Source organism: Anolis sagrei, chromosome 2, assembly GCF_037176765.1.
Source record: "Anolis sagrei isolate rAnoSag1 chromosome 2, rAnoSag1.mat, whole genome shotgun sequence".
Taxonomy (NCBI): domain Eukaryota; kingdom Metazoa; phylum Chordata; class Lepidosauria; order Squamata; family Dactyloidae; genus Anolis; species Anolis sagrei.
Genome location: NC_090022.1, coordinates 245,875,245 through 245,901,283, shown reverse-complemented (window position 1 = coordinate 245,901,283; position 26,039 = coordinate 245,875,245). Strand labels below are relative to the sequence as shown.

General features: G+C 38.9%; 1 protein-coding gene across 1 annotated transcript in view; it reads right to left on the bottom strand.

The window, feature by feature from the left end:
• TMEM232 (transmembrane protein 232) overlaps positions 1-26,039 on the bottom strand; it is a 152,655-nt gene that overhangs the window by 104,756 nt on the left and 21,860 nt on the right. The window contains exons 7-9 of the mRNA XM_067464496.1: positions 16,615-16,793; positions 10,585-10,708; positions 9,050-9,269 (exon numbers count right to left, since the gene is read on the bottom strand). Coding sequence (XP_067320597.1) covers positions 9,050-9,269; positions 10,585-10,708; positions 16,615-16,793 — 523 coding nt within the window. The remainder of the gene's footprint in view (positions 1-9,049; positions 9,270-10,584; positions 10,709-16,614; positions 16,794-26,039) is intronic.

The following is a 26,039-nucleotide window of genomic DNA, read 5'->3' as shown; positions in this document are numbered from 1 at the left end:
CATGATCAGCCATGGAGGAAGATGCTGGAGGGGGAACATTTTTGCAGGCTCAATCCTGGCCTAAGTTGAAATCTACTGAGACCACAAAAATTAAAAAGAAAAATCCTCTATCCAATTTGAAAGGGTTGGGCACTAATACTTTGCATGTATGACAATAGTGATGGTCTTTAACATCAAGCATACTAAAATTTGCCTTTACATTTTTGGCAGATGTAACCCATATGTGGAAAGATCATACAAGGTGCATATGCCTGGTTACTGCCTATTAGAAGGTAAAGAGTGGCTAACAACAGGATTTGTGCATAGTATCATTCTTATTAAGATGCAGATAAAAGGATGAAAGTTCATTTCTGCTTTACCAGACAAGATGGATTTTGGCTGATTTCCTTAGTGTTTGTAGGAACACAGCAAAAAATGAAGATGGATTAAGAGAGAGATGACGATGGGTAGATAGGCAAGTTACATCTAGAGATACGCACAGTCAAATCTTATGTACAACCTATGCTTATACTTTGAGACTTCTGATCTGGTCGCAGTGGTACATACCTTAGTTACATTCCCTTTTACTACTATATCATGCTCTGCAAGGGGCTGACTCTGAGGAGTGTTCAAAGTCTTCAACAACTACAAAGAGCTGCAGTCAGAGTGTTAAGTGGGCAGATTCCAGGGAACATACAACAGCTTCACAGGTTACCAGTTTGTTTCCAGACATAATTCACAGTGCTAGAAACGGAAATTTTTAAAGAATGGGCTGAATGTATTGTATTATTTTAAACTGTGTGGCTTTAATTGCTTTTTATCTTTCTATCTACATTTTAACATTTCAAGTGTAGACTTAAGTTGTTTTAATATTGCAAACAGATGGATTCAATTTTAATGTCACTTCCTATAAATTTAGGTGTATCATTCATTTTTAAATGAAAACTTATCTTGAGCCCCAATTTTGGGGAGAAAAGTGAGAAATAATAATAATAATAATAATAATAATATGACTATTACTATTATTATTATAATTATTATTACTATTAATGCTGCAAGTCACTTCTGGTCACTTCTAGTCAGAGAGAATCTAAAAAGATGTTGCCCACAGGATGCCAGGATGTGTTGCAATCTTGCAGAAAGGCTTCTCTCATATCCTTGGGGAAGCATGTTTGCTCCATCAATGTTTAACATTTACACAAATAATCAGTCACTGCCAGAAGGGACAGAGAGTTTGATCTACGCTGATGATCATGCCATCACTGCCCAAGCAGTGAGCTTTGAAATGGTTGAACAGAAGCTCTCTGAAGCTTTAGGTGCTCTTACTGCCTACTACAGGGAAAACCAGCTGATTCCTAATCCATCTAAAATACAGACTTGTGCTTTTCATCTTATGAACAGACTGTTTAGCCAGTATTGCACCACCTGACATCTGCTGGAAAGTAGCAGCCAACAATGAAAGGACCAAGGCAGTGACATATCAGCCAGCACTCCAATGCCTTAAATCAAGAAATAGTTTTCTAAGATCTACAGAGATACTTGCAGGAACACCTGAGCAAGCGAGAGTCCAAAAGTGACAGGCTAAAACCCAGAACCTCAATCAGTGGCTAATACTGAATGAGAGACTCCCCATCCCCCGGGCACACAGAAGACTGGGTAACTTGGAAGGCACTGAACAGACTACACTCTGGCACCACAAGATGAATAGCTAACCTTAAGAAATGGGGCCACAATGTGGAGTCCACAACATGGAAATGTGAAGAACAACAAACCACAGACCACCTATTACAATGCAATCTGAGACCTGCCATATGTGCAATGGAGGACCTTCTTATAGCAGCACCAGAGGCACTCCAAGTAGCCCAGCTACTGCTCAAAGGACATTTAATATAATGCAAAGTTTTTAAACTTTGTGCTTTTTAAATACATTACAACTGTACCCTTGGTTCGTTCCTGATATGATAGATAAATAAATAAATAAATAACTATTATTATTCATCTGCATAATGTCCTAAATCAAGCAGAGAAGAGGAAAATATATATGATGTCAGGAATACTTATGGAAACAACTGCAGAAATTAATGTTAACTTCACTTTACTTGATCTGTTCCTATAAAAAGTTTCTAAAACTTAGTCAGGAAACAAATAAAATATGTTTACCACTGAGACAGAGACATAGTACCTGATTATTTCAGGAAAGTCTGCCTTAGAGATTAAACCACGTCACCACCACCATCATTTATTTTAAGAAGTCCAATTTCATCTTTTAAAAACAGAGATTTCCCAAAGAGTTATGTGGGGCATATCAAGTAAAGTGACTTTACAGTGAAATCTAGAAAACAGAATTGGAAGGCTGTGAATAGCTCAACTGCTGATATCAGCAAGGTGAGGTGAAAGTAACTTAACAGCACGTATCAGCAAGAAAAAACTTCTCTAATTCTGCTACTATGTCTGCCATGGACCTAACAGAGTGGATGTCCACTGAAATGGGCTTAGAAATATTTAGCAGCAGTAGATCAGCTTGAATGCTCCAATGAAATTTGAGAGATAGTCAGTACAGTCTTATTGATTTCTGTGCAAGTAACAAAGAGCTGGTAATTTATCCAAAATTGATTTCCTCTGTTCAACTTCGTTTCAGAATGTTGGCTAAAAAATCTATCCAAGTCACAGAAAATGCCTATGCATTACTATGGAGGTGGCACATTTCCAGTATACTGATTGGACTTTTCATGTTCACAGGACATACAGATAGTGTGTTTGCAAGGAAACACAGCACTGCTGTCTTCCTGCATTTGGACATGCCTATAACCAAGGGGAGCATGCCTGATTAGTTGCCAGGCTATGTGGATTCTGGAGTAAAGTGAACTAGCTACATCATCTGCTAGCAAAGCCTGTCAAATCATACTTTACTGAACACTGAAGAAACAGGGGGCTTAATTTCAGCACATGCTACCAAGCACCAATCAACCAATCAACTGTTAAGAAAGTCTGAAATGATTTCTAAGAGTACTTATCTATTATGTCACAGAAAATAGTGGATGAATTTTGACAGGCTCTTCCATTTTTAATTTACTCAGTTCAGTCTTATCTTTTCCATGCCATCTTTGGCTTAGCCTCTCCAATCACAGCATCACTTTTAAAAGCTAAATTTCAGTACATTTTGTTTGGTTGTACTTCTTATTTGGAGATGGTTTTTTATTTTCCTCCTTTCATCACTAGTTTTCTATTCTTATCTCTCCTTTGCATCCTTTATTTCTCTGTTGACTTTCTACACTGTTAAAATTTAATGGTAATTTCCTTGGAAAGACTTGTTTAAAAAATAAGACATATGTTCAGGACGTTACCAAAAAACAGAACAAAGGAACAGTTTTCCTTGAAAGGTTTTCACAACAGATTGATACACTACTTGTTTGCTTGCATTTCAGAACACAAAAGGGCTTTGAAGGGCATTTAAAATTCCAGAAATGTCCCACAAGTATACTGATATGCAATTACATGGAAGACCTCAAGCTATGGCTACTGAAGCATGCAGAACTTGCATAGTGCCAACCAGTTATTAAAAGAGCCATAGGGAACCTCACCTTGCCTTTGTGCCAGAGTCAATTTTTAAGGACCCTAAAGAAAAGAAACAACATGGCTACAGTCCTGCTTCCTTTTATTTCACACAGGAATGTCAAAACCTTTCAGAGAAGTTTCCATGGTTTCAACAGCCCACATATCCGTTAGCACACAGCACTCAACTGGAAATAATCATGTACACCATGTAAATGACCAAAACATACCTTAATGTTAATGACCAAAATGTACCCTAATGTTTTAGTAATGAATATCCCAGTTATTGAGTAAACCACTATTGGATCATACATAGTATTACTGTAAAACTTAATTCTAATATTTTCAACCATGACTTTAAGGACATCTTCACACACACTGCTGGAATCACTGAGTATCGCCACAGTTTCCAGCAACTTCAGCAGCGCCTGCTCAAGGGGGCATGGGGACCTGTCGCCTCATGCCCTACACAAGGGGTCCCCAAACTACGGCCCGTGGGCCGTATGCGGCCCGCCGAGGGCATTTCTTTGACCCACGCGGCCTGGCCTGGCCACGCCCACCCGGCGCCGCTCTGCCCATTGTGGACACCCTCTGCTTCGGCCGCTCTGCCTGTGTGCAGGGGCTTGTTCTCCCGGCGCGGCTGTTAGTGGAACAGGAGGCGCCCCGTGGCCACGGACAGCAGAGCGGCCGGAGCAGAGGGCGTCTGAGATGGACGGAGCAGCGCCGGGTGGGCTTCGGCCGCTCTGCCTGTGTGGGAGGGATAAGCCTCCAAGGTGGGTCTTCTGCAGAGCCGAGCGGCTGGAGCAGAGGGTGTCCAAAATGGGCAGAGTGGCACCGGGTGGCCACGCCCACCCGGCGCTGCTCCGTCCATCTCAGATACCCTCTGCTCCGGCCGCTCTGCTCTCCGCGGCCACGGGGCACCTCCTGCTCCACTACCGGCCGCTCCGGGAGAACAAGCCCCTGCAGCAAAAAGGTTTGGAATATCAGTGCCAAGTTTTTAAAGCTTTTAAACAGGGGCTGGATGGCCATCTGTCAGGGGTGATTTGAATGCAATATTCCTGCTATTTGGCAGGGGGTTGGACTGGATGGCCCATGAGGTCTCTTCCAACTCTTTGATTCTATGATTCTATGATTCTAAGTTTGCAGGTGAACTATAAATCCCAGCAAATACAACCCCCAAACGCCACCAGTGTTCACATATTGAGTGTCAGTGCCAAGTTTGGTCCAGATCTATCATTGAGTCCACAGTGATTTATGGAGGCAGGTGAACTACAACTCCAAAACTCAAGGTCAATGCCCACTAAACCCAGTATTTTCTGTTGTTCATGGGAGTTCTGTGTACCAAGACTGGTTCAATTCCATCATTGGTGGAGTTTAGAATGCTCTTTGATTTCAGGTGAACTATAAATCCCAGCAAATACAACCCCCAAACGCCACCAGTGTTCACATTTGGGCATATTGAGTATCAGTGCCAAGTTTGGTCCAGATCCATCATTGTTTGAGTCCACAGTGCTCTCTGGATGTAGGTGAACTACAACTCTAAAACCAAAGGACACTGCCCACCAAACCCTTCCAGTATTTTCTGTTGGTCATGGGAGAACTCTGTGTCAAGTTTGGTGCAATTCCATCGTTGATGGGGTTCAGAATGTTCTTTGATTATAGGTAAACTATAAATCCCAGCAACTACAACTCCCAATGACAAAATCATTTATTTTTTTTTAGTGAAGGACATACATTGGGTTGTTAGGTTTCCAGTGCTTTTTGAGTTCTGTTAATCCCACAAAGGAACATTACATTTTTTATATAGATTTATTTCCTATATTTATACCTTGCCCTTCTCTCCCCCCCCCCCCACAAGGGGACTCATGCTTACATATACTAAAAACCACTTTCAAAAAGACAGAAAATAGAATGTTTTCCTCATTTTAATTGGAACTATTTTATCTTCAGAAATGCTAAAACCATGCTTTATGTTCAGATTGTAACAATAAAAATACATGATGCATATCAGATATTTACATTACGATTCACAACAGTAGCAAAATAGGACATGTGCAGTGTGCATAGGAATTTGGTCATCGTTTAAAAAAAACTATAGTCCGGCCCTCCAACAATCTGGGGGACAGTAATCCGGCCCCCCATTTAAAAAGTTTGAGGACCCCTGCCCTACACTATCCTGGCTTCCCCCTAACTCATCACACAGGGAGAAGCCTCAGGAAATTGGCTCAACCTGTTTTTCCCTATGGAAAGATAGGAAGACTCCTATCATGCACCAACTACTATTTTTTTGCGGCGGCAGTGGCTTTCTGGCACTTTTGCCATGGAGCTGCCCTGGAAGTACTTTTCCAGTGTGGTGGGAGCTGTTAGGCTCCATGGCGAAACTGCAAAAAGCCATCGCCACCATGGATTTTTAGCCCATTTTAGGAGGTCCTAAGAGAAATATATTATCACAGACACAGACAGATGGGCTGTTGATGACATTGTAGTTCATCTGAACTTCAACTTCAGGCCAAACTCCAATGTTTCTGGCATCTTAGAAATGTATATAAGGACCCCTGACATGGTTATTTGTCTTGAAAGCACAGTTGTTGAAGAGACAATCTTTCAACCTGCTGCATGGCACAATAACTTACTAAAAAACATGACTCCTTTATCAGGAGTGTCTAAAAAGACAATAGCGCTTAGATTGCCGAGCATGTGCCTGTTAATAACTGTTTGTTGTTGTTAAACGTTCTGCATTTCTCAAGCTTGTTTGAGCTACTTCTTTCAGGAAAAGATAATTTCAGTCATCATAAATAAGGGCTCCTGCAGATAAGGTCCTATGTAGGGAGATATTTGTTGCTGCAGTTCTTAAGGTTTTTTTAGAAATCAAATCATACTTCTATTGTAGCAAGTCTATTTCTCTGCCAAAATCTTGCACCAGCTGCAACGTTTAATTCTCACCTTCAGGTGGGATGCTTTTTAACTCCAAGACATGTTAGAACAGTATGTTCCTTTTTCTTCTCCTATTTTTTAAAATTATTTATTTAATTTGAAGTCATAATGGCTGAGTGAAATTGAAGTTCTGCATTATAAACTGTATACAGGGTAGGGGGACTACCTCAGCAAAAACAAAAAGTTTTTTAAAAATGGAAGAAACTAATGGAGGTTTCAAAAATACTTACAAGTTGTTCCCAAAAAGAATAGAATGAGCAGACACAGAAATGATAGAAACAAGCAACTCCAAAGGAGATATATGATGAGAAGTAATATTTCTTTAGTCCAATATGAGACTAACTTCAAACTAAAACCAGAAATGGAGCAGGAGTCCATCAGTGCAGAAGGCAAGGTACTGCCATTATACAGTGTTTCAAAATCATGGACCCCGTATCAAAGCAGTATATTTTACAATGCCAACAAGTTTGCAGTTACACACAAAGTTACATACGGCTTAATGAGTTATCATATTGAAGCCATTTTAATCCAGAAACAAATTCAAAAAATAACCCTGCAAATGGAGAATATGGTATCTCATTCGGCCTTTTGTTGCCATCTTGAGAATGATTGAGGCTACGGGTTGTGTGTGTGTGTTTGTGTTAGGAGAGGCATCTAACAATAATCATTTGAAACTCTATGCCCAACTTTCAAGGAGTAAGACTTTTATTCATGGCCAGTCTGCAGTTGCAGAGACACAGAGATTTCAAATTGGGTCCATCTTTTTGAAACACTCTGTATTATGATAAACAATCCAGTTGCCTTACTTTAGTTCTCCAGAAGGTACAATAGGCAGAACAACATATTGCATGCTGCAATAATCAAAAGTGGTGTTTACCAAACTACAAATAAGCAATAAAAAGGATTCCGAGTGACTACTCTAGTTTTAGTAAAGAATCCAAGATTATCCCCAGATTATAAACCTGATCCTTTATGAGGAAGTTCCTTTTCAAAACAAAAGGAAAAATTATTTACTGGACAAACCTCCCATAAACAGTATCTGACTTGGAAGTCATGTAGAGAAGACCAGCTCATTGATCCTTTCTCAAACCTGATTTAGTTTCTTCATCTTTTAAAAAAGGAATGGCATATATATTTCTCTAAGAAATCCCAATTTAGTTTGCTGGAAAGAGGAAAAAAACTCCCTTTCCCATAGGAGGAAAAAAACTCCCTTTCCCATAGCCATCGAAAAGAACACACTTCCCTTTGACAATCTGGAGCAGGCCCGTAGCCAGGATTTTGTTTCCGGGGGGGGGGGGGGTGAGTTTGGTTCGGGGGGGGCTGAGCCTGAGAGAAAGAGAGTCTACCCTAGCAAACCTTTTGTATCGTTACCCCAATACCCCCATGCAGATCATGATATGAATAAACATAACAGTCTAAATAATGTACCAGTAAGGCCTTCTCGCGGACCATCATGAGAATTTCAGGGGGGGGGGGCTGAAGCCCCCCAAACCCCCCCCCCCCCCCAGCTACATGCCTGATCTGGAGTGGAATCACTCTGAGACTGGATCTACACTACCATATAATCCAGTTTCAGGATTCAAATTATTGCATAGCAGTGTGAACTCATATAATCCAGTTCAATGTCATTTTAAAGTTTTAAAACCAGAGATTTGTAACATCTAAAATTTGGAGGACCTAAATAGTTTGAAGTCTTGCCCTGATGTCGATACTTTTAATTTGATTGTGGCTGGATGTCAAATTTTGTTTGTATAGTAGGATTTAAAGTGTTATTTATTGTTTATATTTTATCATTTATCTTATTTTAACTTGGGGGGTTTTGCTTTAAACTATACATGTATGTTCATTTTATTTTTCCGTTGTGTTTATTTTTATTGATTTAGCCTAATTTCTATTGTATACCTTATGTGTTTGTTTGCACTGTTGCTTTTTGTAAGCCACCTTAAGTCCCCTCAAGGAGATGGGCTGGAATATAAATAAAGATGATGATGATGATGATGATGATTATTATTATTATTATTATTATTATTATTATTATTATTATTTCCAAACCATAAACAGTACATTCAGTTAAAGAGGCTGTTGGTCTGATCCAGCAGGGCTTTTCTTGTGTTTTATGTCCTACCTATAAGCTATAAATTAAAAGTCAATTGAACTGTGCAATATAAGATGAAGTGTCTCCTGAACTGTCTCTCCTTGTCATCAGAATATAAAAATGGCTTTTCTTCTGGTGGTGTCAAGCCTTGTGAATTTTCTCTTCTGTCTCTCTGTTCCTCTTCTCCTCTATTTCTCTCTGTGTTGAAGATTTCGTAAGTTTGGAGCAGTGTGAAAGGCACATATTTTCTGTTTCAGCATCCAGCTGTCTCAACATCTTGACTTTTAAAATTATTATTATGTTTATGCTAATCAATAGCTAATTAATTAGCAGTTGCTATAATGCTATGGACAACAGGATGAACAATAAATATTCCTTTAATTTAATTATATGCACACATGTATATGAAAAATAGTACTTTAAGAATATGCCTCCATAAGTAAATATATGCACAAAATGTAGAAGCAAATTTGATTCTTTGGTACTTACAATTATCAGGAGAAGAGCCGTAGCAAAGAAGATCAAGAAAACTTGCTCCTCTTAATCCTTTGTCATCTTTACGCTCCCTGATGCAATCACAGAATCCAAGAAAAGCAGTTTTTTGCAAATCTGCACTAAGGCCATGTAAAGAAATTTCTTTCAGTATACAGGTGTATATGTATGCCACTTGCCACTGCCAACATGAGAAGCTTTCCTTGTCACTCGTTTGCTACAGAGAGATCAACAGGTAATTAAATATGTACCAAGCCAGTAGTCATACTACATTTCCAAGAAATAAACTAGATATCTACAAACATGATTGAGACCTGCTTAATTTGCATATTATCTGCACTGTAATAGCAGTATACTCCACGTTAATAGTCATTGCAAAATCCTTTGGAATCCTGGGGTTTGCAGTCTGAAGAAAGGCATTTAGAAGTGTTTGCCAGAGAACTCTTGGGCTTCATTAAACTACAAATCCCAGTATTCTAAAGGATGCTGCCATACAGGCATGTAGCCGGGGGGGGGGGCTTGGGGGGCTTCAGCCCCCCCCCCCCCCCGAAATTCTCATGGTGGTTCGCGAAAAGGCCTTACTGGTGCATTACTTAAACTGTTATGTTTATTCATATCATGATCTGATCACTATACTCAATATATCCCATATGCATGGGGGTATTGGGGTAATGATACAAAAAGTTTGCTAGGGTAGACCCTCTTTCACTCAGACTCAGCCCCCCCCCCCGAAACTCAGCCCCCCCAAACCCCCCTGAAAAAAATTCAGCCCCCCCCCCAAACGAAATCCTGGCTACGGGCCTCCTGCCATATCAGTTAAAGTGGAATATAGCACTAGGACAGTGTAGTATGACAAGGATATATGTTAGTTCAGCCAGCCTGAAGTCCCTCAAAGAGAACAAGTGCAACTTTCTACAGTGCAGGGTAAATGAAGTAATATACAGTGCTATGCAAAATGGAGTACAATTTCAAGTTCAGAATCTAAAATTGCTAAGGTAGCACTGAATTGTGGTATATCAGTATTCAAATATCATATAGCAAGCATATTCACACATTCGATTTTTTATAATACATCTTCTAACTTAACTATTGGGAAATAGGCTATATTTTTAGACTACACTGAGCATGCTGACTGAGGACTCTATGAAATGGAGTGGATATACACTACATAAGTGATGGGCAAACTTGGGTCTTCCAAGTGTTTTAGACTCCAACTCCCACAATTCCTAACACCATACCGGCTGTTAGGAATTGTGGGAGGTGAAGTCCAAAACACCTGGAGGGCCAGAGTTTGCCCATGCCTGATCTACACTGACCATAATTCAATTCAAACTGCATTAAACATATGGCAGTGTAGATTTAGCCTCATAGACAAAATAGCAGACTCTCCCAAATTCTGGTCCGATTCAAAACTAAATCATGTTGTATTCAGTATGGCTTATTCTCAAGCAAATAAGTAGATCACTTCCTTCCAATGTAGTGTTTTTAATGAACAATTTGCCATCCAATGACAAAATTACTCTGGCTTTTACCTGCTTACAAAGAAGTATTGAGCTTGAAATAAAATCTTTCATTAAATCCATTAAAACTTTCAAGCAAGGAAGACTCAATTTGGCAGCCTCTCCAAGAACCATCAAGCTCAGTACAGATTCCAACCTACACATTTCGGGACAGGAAAAAAAACATTGTTAGACCAATATATACATTTATCTATATAGAAATGTACAGTAACACTGAAAGTAATCCACTGCAGTTTATTCAAATTATTTATTTTATTTATTTATTTACTTCGCTTATATACCGCAATTCTCAGCCTAATGGCGACTCATTGTGGTGTCAAATTATAGACTTATTCAAATGTCCTAAAGTCTGAAAAAGGTACATTTGTATAGAGGCAAAAGCCTGGAGAGGATAAGGGGCTGGGAGGGGGATGGATGCTCTTCAAGGACAGCATGTAGCCCCCCCCCCACCCCCACCAAGGAAAGCCCGGGGTTGTTGGAGGGTATGGAGACTAAATTCCAGAAGGAACTGAGATATAATATCCCAGTTCCTCCCAAGATTTAGTGATATCTGGAAGGGGCCTTAGACAGAAGAGGAATGTTTTAGAAATAGCAGAACAAACTCTGATGATGTAAAGAAATGAAAAATGATTCCAGTAGGTTTCATTGACTACCATGAAGGCAGTGGATGTGTGGTTTAGCTTTGCTTTGGCCAAAGTGCTGAAAAATGTAAGAATTTAAAAAAAATGGTTACATAGTGCCCCTTTCTTGTAAAAGCTCTTAAACCATCCAACCAACCCAAAATGAGCAAGACTCTAAAAGATAATTCGGTGCATTCATTTAATTTATTTAAGGGAATATCACAATAGTGCAATGCAACTTCATTTGATGCTCTGCCTTTCTTGGTTGTAACAGAGTTAGCCAACTTTGGGTCAGATGCTTTACAAGAAGAGGGGTTAGTGCCTCCTAATGCTCATGGCCTAGTCATTGCAAATACAATTGTAGCTCCTCGTTAGAAAAAAACTGGACCAACCCTACTTACAACTTGTTAAAGTACACAGTATATCAGCATATTGAAGCTGAACTGAAAGACTATATATTATGGCTAAGTATGACACCTCATGAATTTATAAACTGAAGAGTTTGCCTTGGTGCCTGGACCTTTCCTCATAAACTGGAGATCTTGAGATCTTTCCATAAGGAGGACAGATACAGACTTCTTGTGTGCCTTCATGTTGTTTCTGATTATTGCAGATTCTTCTTAGCAAGTTTTGTTTGGGTGGTCCCATTGCTGTTTTGGGGGGGCTAAAAAGTGTGACTTGCCCAAAGTCACTCAGTGGGCTTTCATGTTCTGGTGGGAATCTGAACCCTGGTATCCCACCCAATACTCAAACCTGGTACCGTTAATTTCCTCAGGATGCACCACAGCAAAAACTAGTGTATTCAGAAAGTAACTAATTTATGAAACACAAAGCCGTCCTTACATTATTCTATTACAAGGATCATTCACACACAAACAGAACACCAAAAAAAAAACAGACAAAAGAAAGAAAAGAATAAGAGCATGGTCACCAAACTGAGCAAATGCAGCAATTACAAATGGAGCATCCTGTGTCTGGAAATCTAAAATGCCCCCAACTTGTCCACATGAGTGGCTGAGATAGTAACACACTTGTGTTCTGATGGTTCTGTGTACATAAGCTTTGCATCATGCATAAAAATATTACAAATATTTTTATAGAATTACCTTCATCCTATGTGTATAAGATGTATAGTGAACATAAATCAATTTCATGTTTAGACTTGGGCCCTGTTTCTAAGTTATCTCGTCATGTAAGTTTATGCAAATAAAAATATTCCAAAATTTAGAAATATCCAAAACACTTCTGGCCCCAAGTATTTCAGATAAGAGAGAATACGGGGTAACACAGTGATACTTAAAGCCAAAAGAGAACTGATGCTAAATAAAAAGACAGGAAGATGGCACAAACCAGACTGACATTTAAGGATCCTAATCGAATTGGAAAACTGGAATGTAAATTATGTTTTTGCTGGAGGCAGCACCACTATTAAAATCATTCCATTGGCTGCCAATAGGTTCCAGGCAAAATGTTACTTATTACCTTTAAAGCCCCACATGGCTTGGATGCTGGTACCCTATGGAATTGCCTCCTCCCATATAATTTGCCCTGTAAACTGAGGTGCTCTGGAGAACATTTACTTCAGCCAGTCAGGTGTAGGGTGGAAATTGTTACCCAGAGGACTTTATCTTCAGCCAAACCTAGACTGTGGAATGACCTGTCAGAATAGACTCCGTGGGGAGTAATAGGTAATTGTTGTTGTTATCATCATCATTATTTTGATGCAACATAATATTCTAACAGTAGAGTTCCCATTATTCAGTGAGGTTGATTAGAATGCCAACAAGGACATTTGCATGTTTGTTTGTTTGTTTTCTGTTGCAGCAGGGGGAAGATACTCTTATTTGGCAACAGACTTTTTTAAAATCCTTCCAGATATAAATGTTTTTTTCTGCCATTTATTAATTTACCATTTTAATAAGTGCCTGTATATTTTATTTTGCACCATCTCCTAAGGAGTCAAGGTCTGATAGAACACCCTAGTGAAGTATATAAAAAGAAAGGAACTAATTATCATAAAGTATGATACAACAACTCATGACAACAAATCTGAAAATAAAAGAACGTCTTAGGATGCATTGACAGTTCACAACTCATAAAGTTGTTGGACAGTCTTAGGAGTGGGACCTTTTTAACTAAATGTTTACTACGTGTTAAATCTTACAATAAATGACAGCCTTATTGAGCAAGGGGAGCACTCTATAACATAATGATTCTTTAAGAGTACAGATTATATATTATCTGCAGGAAAGAAAACATATGATCTTAAACATCATTAGTTCTCTTCAGCAAGCTCTTTATTTTCCTCATCCACTTACTGTCATTTTAAAATAGCAAAGACTACAACTTTTGAAACACTGAGGTAAAACCAGAAGTGTGGTTTGATTTAGTGAACTTTGCATTAAGAGACATTTTCACACGATCATAGCTGAAAAGCAAATGTAAGGTTGACTTCACCAACAGAAAAGAAGAAAGGAAAATAAGGGCACAATTTATGCTCAAACACTCTCCCTAAGGGCTTAACACTTACCGAAAGACAGTAAAGCCAAAAGAAGAAGAAGGCAAGAGAAGGGAGGTGGGAATCATGGAGTGGAATGGTGATATTTCTGAAATATTTCATTTTATACGTTTAACAAAAACCCATTGTATTATGCTGCTTCCTACTATTCACTTCACCAACTCTCATAAAAAGATCTCTGTTAATAATCTAAAAACTTCTGGGATGCCCTTAGGTGCGAGATCCTGAAAACACCCATTCAGAGACATCTTATATTCAGCATACTGCAAAAACATTAGCAGTTTCAGAGTCATTGTCATAAATGTATCAAAGTATTAACCAGGGTTTTTTAGCAGGATAACAAAGACTATATATATAAAATAAAGCAGCAAAGTAAAGAACAGGAATAAATTAGTGCAAGTTCTCACCCTCGCCAAACTAACAATTAATTCCCTGATAGTAAAAATAAATTCAGCTTTAATTTTTAGCTATATTAAAAACATTGCTATCTTTCAAAAAAGGAATAGGTGAATACAGGATAAACAATGTGCACTGAGTGATCATCCACAATGATGAGGATGATTGCAATTGTGAGATGCAATCACAGCTGGGAGAATGGGGGAAACAACAGAATCAGCCGTTATTAATGCAGGAATAGTCAGTCTGTCCATAAGCAAGATCTCACTCAAAAAGGCATAACATTCAACATTTGGCAGACGCAAACTGGGATATGTGTAGCCAAGCAACATCAGAATATGGTTAATAACAACAAACACACAAGTCAGGAGAGGCTGAAATGATTTGCGTTTGCTTGAACCTATTAGGAACTACTTTTAGACTTTGAATTCAACTTGAAGTAACTGAAACAAGATAAGGACAAATGTGGAAAGTGGGGGAAAGAGAAAAAACAGGGACATTTTAAAAGCAGCTTTAAAGTCAGGAAAATAGAGGATTAATTGGGACTATTAGGGTATTGAATATTTGCCTTTTTTGTATGTTTATTTACAGTATTTGTACACCTCTTTTCTCACCCCGAGGGAAACTCAAAGCGGTTTACACATAAGTAATGGCAAAAATTCAATATGTAAACCACCCTGAGTCCCCTTGGGGAGAGAGGGTGATCTATAAAGTTATTATTATTATTAGTAGTAGTAGTAGTAGTATATGTTCCTGACAGATCCGAAGTATTGGAGGATATGTGAATAATCGGACCAGAATCATCAGTTTTATGGGGGAACCCATTCATCTTAATCCTGATAATTGTACTTCTGCTCATCTGAATTTGTATACAGTGTTGGCTCAGAACAAAGATCCTGGAGCTTCCTTTCAGATTGTGGTCCACTACACCAGTTCTTTACACATACACTATGAATGTACTACTACACAAATTTAATGCATTAGTCCAAATAACACATGACACTTAGAAAAGTAGCTTCTCTTTTTTTTTAAAAAAAAAAGGGTTGTGCACAACTATTGTTTTAAGTCAGAAAAATTGTGATTTCAGGATATCTTGAATTACAGCAACAAATGTAATAGATGTTTTCTTTTCTATGATTTGATGCATCAGTGCATGAGATTTAATGACTGTGCAGTTGTATGAACATTGTGACATTGTACTAGCATGCCATCAGGAGTATTATAATTAAATATATTGGCACAAATGTTTAAGATCTGGGCGTACATTTCTGTTATGTGTGAGTTTTTGCTTTATCTCCAACTACTCAACTTGTTTATTTGGCAAGTATGCTCAAATTTTAACAGGTTTAACCTAGGTTTATGTTAATTTAGCTTGAAAACAAGGAAAGGGATTGATATTTCTTTGGAAATGACCTGGCTAGACTTACCCTGGTGTCGTTCAAATACAAATCAGTATTTCACACATTATAAATTAGACAAATGCACATGTTGGAACACTGATGTAAAGGAAGCATCTGCTGTCCATCCCATGCTATATTCTCTTTTTCCTGCATTTGACAATAAGCATGAAAACAAATTGCCGCTCACAGCATGGCTCCTACTTGAAATTTCCACTATAGTACCTTTAACCATGTGGAAAAATATTCACTATAGACATAGTTTTTCAGACTTCCCCAGCCACCCACTTGAGATAAAACTGTGTTACTTGCCATGAAGTTATCAAAGAAAACTATGCAATCATCCAGTGGACAATCGATAAGTTCATAGACTGAATTATCATTCTTCCACGTTACTGAACATAACAAGATAAGCTAACACATGAAGACAACTTTGCTCACTTTGTCCATTATTCTGACTTTCCGTTAGGCCTTACCCAAGCTGAATACCAGCAGACCTCCAAAAGACCTTGGTCCAATTTTATTCATTGAACAAAAATTTCAATTTTAAGAAAGCTACTTTGTTTTTTTCCAGTAAATGTCTTCCTTAAAATGGCTTAAAATTAGGTATACGGCAGAGTTCTAACAAGCACAATCCACAATTACAACCTGTTGAAGCTTCAATTAGCAAAAGCTATCAAGAATACAGTTCTAGTGTAAAATTAATTATAAGCATTCAAAATTAGTTTGAATTACAATTTACATATAAAGAGCACCCAGAACTGAAGCCAAGTACATGTCCCAGATGGATGTCACCCATCGCTGCAGCTGTTTAGTTAGGTGGAAATTACTGCATTTTGAAAGGCTGAAATGAAGTTGCTATCAATAACAGGCATAATTTAATATAGGTAAACTATTCAAATGTATGTTATGTGCTTTCAGCCAAAAAAATTTATTGATAAACTGAAGTAATATAAGGTGCATAAATTGCTTCTCCTTCTGGCACAAAATATAAAAAATCCTTTGACAGGCAACTTTGCAGTGATTAACATTTAGGCATAAAGGTTACTTAACATATCAATACAAAGGTTATTTCCATAAAGATTATATCAAATTATAAGGTTGGCCTTACCAGTCTTTCTGATGAAGCTGTTCCTTATAGAATAGTACATGACCGAGCACTTCATTTATTTCGGAGCAGCTGTTATGTACACAAACCCAAGCAAGAAGGCTGTGCCAGAGAAATGGCTTAATTTTGAACTGCTTTTGTTCAGGGTTTAATTCAGCTGCACTGTCAATACTCATGGGTGACTAGGAAAAATAAGTTAAATCCGTTAATAAGATCTTGTGAATACAAAATTAATTGGTAATTTTCAGCATAGGCTTGCATCTCATTTTTTTCTATCATAATATTTAACTCAATAAGCATTATATTTTCATGCAGAGTACATTCTGTTCCCACAACATATTGAGTTTTTAAAGCTGCAGGATACAGTCACAAGAATAAAAGTGGAGAGGGTGGGGTGCTTGAAAAAAACTTTCTGCTTTTTTTATTGTGGTTGCCTTTATTGTGCCCTATCAGAATTTAAAATAATTCTTATCTACGTTGTTGTGCCCTTGAATCTCATTTGATAAACAGCTGCACAAAGATGTTTTCAATAAACACCTCAACAAGACACTGAAGTTAAGTGGCTACATGGTATAGATGCATGCAAGGTTTTGGACTCAGAAATTGTGACCCATTAAACAATTGTCTTTTGTAATCTGAGAGATGTGCCCATGATGCTTTGCAATACCTCAAGGATTCTAGAAACAAAGCTTTTTAAACATAATTTGCTTCTTTCCTTCCATGAAAGACAGGGTACTCTGCACACCTACTTTGATTACATAACAACTGAAGATCTGTAAAATACAGGCAATATCCAACATTGTCGTTGCATTTCATATGGCAGCTTCCACAGACACATGCTGGAGGGGTGAGGTATAGCCTCCCTTCTGCAACTCCTCACAGATCCCATGCCCTTAAAAAAACTATTCCAGGGGACTTTGTTCAGTGCCAGAAATGACTATATAGGAGAAGAGAGGTACAAATAATGGATTTAGACCAGAAGTTCCAACATCACACTTTCATTGTCATTCCAACATCATGTTTCACTATTCCCTTCTCTATGTTTCAGTGGAAAATGTGAACCAAAGCTTCAGCAGCAATATTTCAATCAGACAGCAAAATCAGATTGTATAAATGTCTCTGCTGGGTCCAGCCACCAGATAGTTATGCCAGTGATAGGTATTCATGTTATCATCCCCAGAGGAAAGAATGGTGGGTGCTGTGGGGTTTTTTCCTATTTAGTCAGTGCTTTCATTTACTGTTTTTATTCAGCAATACGGCATTTCTGACTTGCAGTTCAGCTCTCTTCTGAAAATTTGAATTTTCTACTTGTGCCTTCACCTAAGGAGCAGTGGCAATTTTGAAATGACAATTGTAGTTTTCTAAAAACTATACCTCTTCAGATGTGAATATTTAATAATCCTAGAATGTGTTTTCTAAGGGAAAAGGTTTAAGCAGCAATCCAGCACTTTGCTGGAAGACATATTTATGAAATGTATAGGTGTTTTTCAAATAAGAGACATTGGAAAAATATGAGAGAGATCCTTGGGTTTAAAGAAAAACAAGGATGGAATGATATCCTGCCCCTGCCTCCCAGCAAGAAAATTTGGACTATAGAGAAATCCGTGCCATGCTATCTCAAAACATGGACACACTAATGGACCTTTACTTTTTTGTTTTGTTTGCACCTTTACTTCTATTCAAAGTACATGTGTTTTGTTATTTGATTCTTTAGAAATATTCAAGGCCAGAGTTAAGATTGTTGGTTTGTATCCTCCACACAACTATGAATGATCCCCACAAACAAATTCTGAAATGTCCATATTAGACCTGTATTCCCATCTCTGACCATTACAACTTGATCTGAGACAGCTACCGTGATTTCAGAAATCAAGGAGCTATGATTATTTACTTTCAAAAGTTAAGTAACACAATATTTTGCACTGATTTCATTACTGATCTATCTATCTATTTGAAACAGGTTGAACCGACAAAAGGAAGGAGCCTTTAATAGAGTTCTATAGATCTGGCTTCCCTGAGACTATTAAAGTCCACTGAACAGACCTGCATTTCCATCCCAACAAGTACAGATCAATTGGACAGGGCTAGTAAAGATTATCTAAGTGTGCACAAGACTACACTGAAGTTCTGTCTGCAAATGCTGATACTGGACAAATCGAAACTGGACAAAAAGTATATATGTACATGATATATTTCTGATATTTCAGCATCTAAATTCACTTTCCACATTTTTTTTTGTCGTGTCATGAGTGACTTGAGAAACCAAGTCGCTTCAGATGTGAGAGAATTGGCCGTCTGCAAGGACGTTGCCCAGGGGATGCCCGGATGTTTTGATGTTTTTACCATCCTTTTGGGAGGCTTCTCTCATGTCCCCGCATGAGGAACTGGAGTTGATAGAGGGAGCTCATCCACGCTCTCTCTGGATTTGAACCTGTGACCTGTCGTCTTCAGTCCTGCCAGCACAGGGGTTTTATTTATTTAGTTATTTATTTCGCGCATTTCTACCCCGCCCTTCTCAACCCCCGAGGGTGGACTCAGGGCGGCTTACAAAAGGCACAATTTGATGCACCACTGGGGACTCCACTTTCCACATGATATAACCAAACAGGAATAAAAACCAACCATTCACATGATCTCTTGCTAATATCAGTAGGTTTCTCTTAGCACTATAAGCAACTATTTAAACTACTACAGCTGCATGCATTTTCATTTATGCACATTCTCCCATAGCATCAATCAGTGTTATTGTATTTACCCCCTTATATTCATGATATGTGGCTTCATTTTCAAACTCCTCTCACTCCTTCTTCCCTCCAGTCACATGTCAACTATATATTATAGTGCATTTCTTTCATTTATATGGTATCTGTATGCTGCTCTGTTCCAGTTCGTCATCTTAGTTAATCTTTCTTCTCCCTTTCTTTTTCAAAAAGGAGAGAATTTAACATGTGTTTCTATGAAATTGCTCGCCAGCCTTCCTTTTCTTTCATGAGGAAAAAAACTGACTGTTACAATTAGGATTTTACCTGTATGATGATGAAATTTCCATGGACAAATTCAATATACTTGATTTTGAGTAGACACTCCCATTAAGACTAATATTGAAATTGTAACCCCTACTTGCATCAACCAGTGAATCCCACTGAAGTTAAGGGAGGAGCTCCTTCTGACTAGACACTCTCACGTATAGTAAATAAGACTGAAGTTGAGTTCCTGTAATGCCAGTAAATGCTATGACAATGGAGTTCCATCATCATGGTATTTGCTTCTGAGCCCTGCCACATGCACAGTGGAGGACCTTCTTATAGCAACACCAGGGGCACTCCAAGTGAACAGCTATTGGTCAAAGGACATTTAATATAATGCAAAGTTTTTAAACTTTGTGCTTTTTAAATACATTATAACTGTACCCTTGGTTCACTCCCGACACGATAAAAAATCATGGCTATCTCTGACAATTTAATTTCTCAAAAGCCACCTTAGAAGCCAATTATCTCCACTAACCAAAGAAGTTCCAAGGTACTGGAGACTAGGTTGTTGAATGACACAGAGCCTTACATCCCCCTGTAGGGTCATATCCAATTGCTTTTTGCACTGCACTACCTGATGGAAGAGAGCTGGAAACGGTTATAGAATCATAGAGTTGGAAAGAGCCTCATAGGCTATGGAAGCAAACCCTCTACTCTATGCAGGATCATCAGTTAAAACATCCCCAGCAGATAGATGTAGAGCCTCTTTTTGAAGACATCTAGAGAAAGAGACCCCCACCACCTCTCTAGGCAATACCTTCCATTGTCAAACCGCTCTTACTGTTAAGAAGGCTGAATTAACTGGCCTTGGCCCACATTGACTCAAGTCAACTCTGTACATCATGCAGCCACCACAAAGCTGATTTGCCTCCCCCACTTTTGAGGGAAAAGGTTAGTATTTATTTATTTATTTATTTGCTTCATTTTTATACCGCATTTTTCAGCCCTTGACAGGCGACTCAATGCGGTTTACAATGCATTTAAAAACACAACAATACAACAACAGGATCGACGTTGATCCACAACAATTAACAATCAGACAGGACAAATCAACAAACAACATATATAACGCCTCAATTGAATCAGATCCGTTCTCATAGTCGTTGTGCCGTTCCTATGCTCCATTTACCGTCTTCCTTAATTAGTTGCATTGCTTAGCCGAACGCTTGTTCGTAAAGCCAGGTCTTGACCATTCTCCGAAACGTCAGCAACGAAGGTGCCTGTCTGATGTCTACCGGCAAGGCATTCCATAGCCGAGGGGCCACCACTGAGAAGGCCCTGTCTCTCGTCCCCGCCAAGCGCGCCTGTGACGCAGGCGGGATCGAGAGCAGGGCCTCCCCAGACGATCTTAATGTTCTAGTCGGTTCATAGGTGGAGATGCGTTCAGAGAGGTAAGCGGGGCCAGAACCGTTTAGGGCTTTATAGGCTAAAGCCAGCACCTTGAATTGTGCCCGGTAGCGTATTGGCAGCCAGTGGAGCTGGCTCAGCAGAGGAGTGGTGTGCTCCCTGAGTGCCGCTCCTGTTAGCAACCTGGCTGCCGAGCGCTGGACCATCTGAAGCTTCCGGGCAGTCTTCAAGGGCAACCCCACGTAGAGCGCGTTGCAGTAATCAATCCGGGATGTAACCAGAGCGTGGACCACCGTGGCCAAATCAGACTTCCCAATAGTATAGATGAGCCCTAAGTTTGGGGAGGAGCATTTGCAGTCATTTTAATCACAAATGTGAATTGTAGTATTTATAAGGCTATATGCTTGGTTTACAATATTGCAATGTCAGCCTTTTACACAATCTACTTATTTCCCTCTGAGCAAACGTGTTCTGCATTGTATTGATAATCCTGGCAAACACATATTTCGGTGCCTCAAATGTTAGCACTGTTGACCTGCTGATTCAAAAAATGGCACCAGTTTTCCCCTATCAGTTCTCGTTTTTGATATACCAAACATATACCATATGCCAGTCTTCGTCTGCTTGCCCATAGAAAATCATGATGACCATATCTAAGAAACTAGAGCTGATGTGACCTATCTAATGCATTTTCTGAATCAGTGCCTCAGATAACCCTGGGAACAGGCCTAAAGACACCAAGAATTTCTTTTTGTTGGGCTGTGTAATGGTTCAAAATTCTAGGCGTAAATGAAAAATAAGCGTTTAAAAGTGAAACAAGGAAAGATTTCCCCCCTAAATTAGGTTTTATCAGGATAGAAGGCATTGCATAACTTGAATATCCTGATGATTTGGAGAGCTGTAGAGAAGGATAGACATGTTCATGTGGTCATCACATGAGATTATTCACATCCCAACCTCCCCGATTTTGAAAAAGCTTACACAAACTGAAAAAAGTGTGCAAAAGATTAGAGTCCAGAAGAGGGAACTTTCCTGAGAAGTATGGAAATGGTTCCATGATATGAAAAGAATTGCGATAGATTCCTACACCAGAAAAAAAGAGAGCAATTAAGCATGTTTTAGCATTATTTACTCAACACTAACAATATGCACTCATAAAATGAAAGAATCGGGTCAGGCAGACCCTGCATAAGTAAACAAAAACACTTTGAGTCTTCTCGAGGCTACTTGAAAGCTTCTTTGAAAATGCATCAAGGGATGTGTTTTTCTTCCACTTTTCTTATGATTTCCATTTTGGTAGCTAAACTACAGAGCTTTACAGACTTATCTGATGTTCTCTTTTCTCTGTATTTTGCTGTTCATGAATGGACAGTAAGGGACTGGTAGGTAAAAAAATCTTTATAAAAAAGAAGCTCTTTGTCAGGGGTTTGGTTAAGTAGGGGATGCTTGTATTTCATTCCATCTCTGCCATACCATTCATGATGTACTATATAGGAAACATGATGGATGGGTGAGATTATGGTGCAATATTTAATCAGGGTAGAAAGTAAGGCATAAGTAAGTGTACATCAGGTTGCCTGATTTGTGAAAAGAGGCTATCAATGGTATAAATTCCTTGCTTTGTAGGTATAGCTTTAAACAATTTTTAACTACTGTATCTGTGGCAGTTGATAATAAGCTGCTTTAGTTATGACTTTCATAAAAATGAGACTAAAATAACATTTTATTGCTATTATTACTATCATGTCGCCAAGTTGGTTCCACTTTATGGAAGCCCTGAGGCAAATTTATCATGGGGTTTTCTTGGGAATATTTGTTCTAAAGAGGTTTGCTTTTGCCTCTGAGTCTGAGAGAATGTGACTTGCCCAAGGTTTTTTTAATCCTGTCAGAAGCGACTTGAGAGTTGCTTCTGGTGTAAGAGAATTGGACATCTACAGAGACGTTGCCCAAGGGGACGCCCGGATGTGTTAGGTGGGAGGTTTCTCTCATGTCCTTGCAAGCTAGAGCTGACAGACAGGAGCTCAACCCATCTTGCAGATTCAAACTGACAACCTTCAGGACAGGAACCCAACCTTCAGGTCAGCAGTTCAGCCAGCACAAGGGTTTAACCCACTGTGTCACCGCAGCTCAAGATCACCTGCCCAGGGTCACTCAGTGGGTTTCCATGGACAAACAAGGATGACTTCCAGAGTCTAATACAACATCAAAGCACAATACCATAGTGCCAATATTGTTTATTATTTTAATATTAAAATGCAAGTAATCTTAAAGATCTGCAATCATTTTGTTTTGCATGCCCCTTCTTCTATAGGGGCCTAGTTTTGTTAAACTACAGCTTTGATATGTTGGCTAAATACTTTTGGGCTTTTAATGTTTATTTTACTTTTTCCTGTGCTTTTTCCAAAAGGATTGTGAAGAAGAAATGGGAAGAACAAAGTCTCTTTCCTCCTTTCATCAAAACAATCATATACAAGTGAAGCACCTTTGAAAATGATACAATTCTTAACTTGGTTTATTAACTCTTAAGAAAAGTAATCTTCTCAAGTGATGACAAAACAAAAGAATGCCTTTATCATGAGCTCTCACTGTTTGCCCTAGATTCTGCCAACCTAGCAGTTTGAAAACATGCAAATGTGAGTAGATCAATAGTACTGCTCTGGTGGGAAGGTAATGGTGCTCCAGGCAATCATGCTGACCACATAACCTTGGAGGTGTCGACAGACAATGCCGGCTCTTAAGCTTAGAAATGGAGATGAGCACCAACCCCAGAGTCGAACATGACTGGACTTAATGTCAGGGAAAACCTTAAGCTTTTATCTACTAAATAACATCCCGGGGATGGAGGATGTGTCATTTAAAAATAGGTACTTTTGGATTGAAGCAAAGCCTCACTATTATCCACATCTAACTGTTTCTGAGAAGTACAGCAGTTCAGGTCAAGACACTCATGCTGTACAAGAGGACTGAACACAGTAAAAATGCTTAGCATAAAAAGAAAAGTATTCTCAAAGCCTGCTCTGACTGAAGTTTTTACATGCAGCAAGTAAATTATAGATTATATCCACCTACACATTTCAGCTGCACAGTCTCGCCTTACGTGCCTATTTTTATTTTCTTTATTTCAACAACTGCCATTCTTTAGCATAGCTATGAATCTCTCCATAAAAAGTAACAGAGCATAAAAAGATTTCAGAAGCATCACAGAAGAGACAGCTAAAAATATCACGATGTGATTCAATTACGATTAATGGAGCTTAGTCTTTGTAATATATTTAATTGAGCTATGCAATAAATTATTCCACAAGGTTTTCTAAATTGAGGAATATATCTCTATAGCACCCTCTAGCAAACCAGGATGAGTGAAAGATTTCTAACAGGAGCCCTGGGTGATTTAAAACAAAAATCAATTCTAGTCCATATCCTATCCCATGAGCTTTTCTTTCCGGCTCATTGTGAAAGATGCAGGAAAGATGCTACAGTCCTTAAGTTGCATTAATCACACTAGGGCCAGGGGACAACCTAAGAGGCTGAACAACAGGAGATTGTAGAACAGAAACCAGTCCATTAACATTCATGTATTGTTCTCTGAATAGCCATTCTGTTATTACTAACATTAGATCCTAGAAAGGTTGAGCACAATTTTTAATTGAAAGTATTTACTAACAACTTTTCTGTCCGTCAACCATCACACTGGCAATGAAGATCCGCATAGTTAAAGCAATGGTATTCCCTGTAGTAATCTAGAGATGTGAGAGCTGGACCATAAGGAAAACTGAACGAAGGAAGATAGATGCTTTTGAACTGTGGTGTGGGAGGAAAATTCTGAGAGTGCCTTGGATGGCGAGAAGATCCAACCAGTCCATACTTCAGGAAATAAAGCCCGGCTGCTCATTGGAGGGAAGGATATTAGAGGCAAAGATGAAGTACTCTGGCCATATCATGAGATGACAGGAAAGCTTAGAGAAGACAATGATGCTTGGGAAAATTGAAGGAAAAAGGAAGAAGGGCCGACCGGGCAAGATGGATGGATGGTATCCTTGAAGTAACTGGCTTGACTCTGAAGGAGCTGGGGGTGACGGTGGTTGACAGGCAGCTCTGGCGTGGGCTGGCCCATGAGGTCACGAAGAGTCAGAAGCAACGGAATGAATAAACAACAAAACAAAATAAAACTGTCTATCAGCATCTCCAGAATGATGAACATTACCTCTAATAAAAACATTATTTATAAATAGATTCATAAATTATTTTTAAATTCAATGGCCAAATAATGCAGTCGTAACTTTCCACTGAACAAAAATGCATCTCAGACAAGCCAGCCTGGTTTCCTTTGAAAGGCCATTTCACAGTCAAGGTGCTGCTACAGAGAAAGCCCTGTCTCATGTAGTCTCCAATAAAGCCTCTCAAGATGGTAGGATATACAACAGAGGCTTCTTCTGAAGTTAATCTATTCCAGGCAAGCTCATAAAAGAAAAAGAAATCTCTGAGACCCAAGACATTTTGACAAATGAAAAGGATTATCTACCAAGTCTGTGTTCATGCATTTTCATGACTGGCTACCTAACTATATGGCCAAGCTAACCATTCCATCAATTTAATCACTCTAGTTCTTTTTATTTATATTGCTTATTTTATAAAATCCAAAACTGGGAAATGAATGGGATACAGTTCAGTGGGGCCTGGAGATCTAGGGGCCCATCCAGATAGTGCCTTTATCTCAGAAGCTCCCGGTTCAAAATGGCAGGTGGCCAAACAACATCCTCTGAAAACATGGGAGGAGTTGCTACAAAGCACTAAAAATGAGATTTTCAGTTAAGGGAATATCTTAGTTCTGGCTGGAAAATGGGGATATTCAAATCTCTGTATATCCCTACATTCAGAAAATATGAGATTTTTATATGTTTGTTTGTTCTTGGGATATACATGTTGGTTCCTGATTGGTTGAATCATAAAAACATGGCAACAACTGACTAGAGGGTGAAAACTTTATCCTGGCAAGAGAAACTTTATCCTCCATTTATTTAATGAAGTTTGTGACACACAAACAAAGGTTTT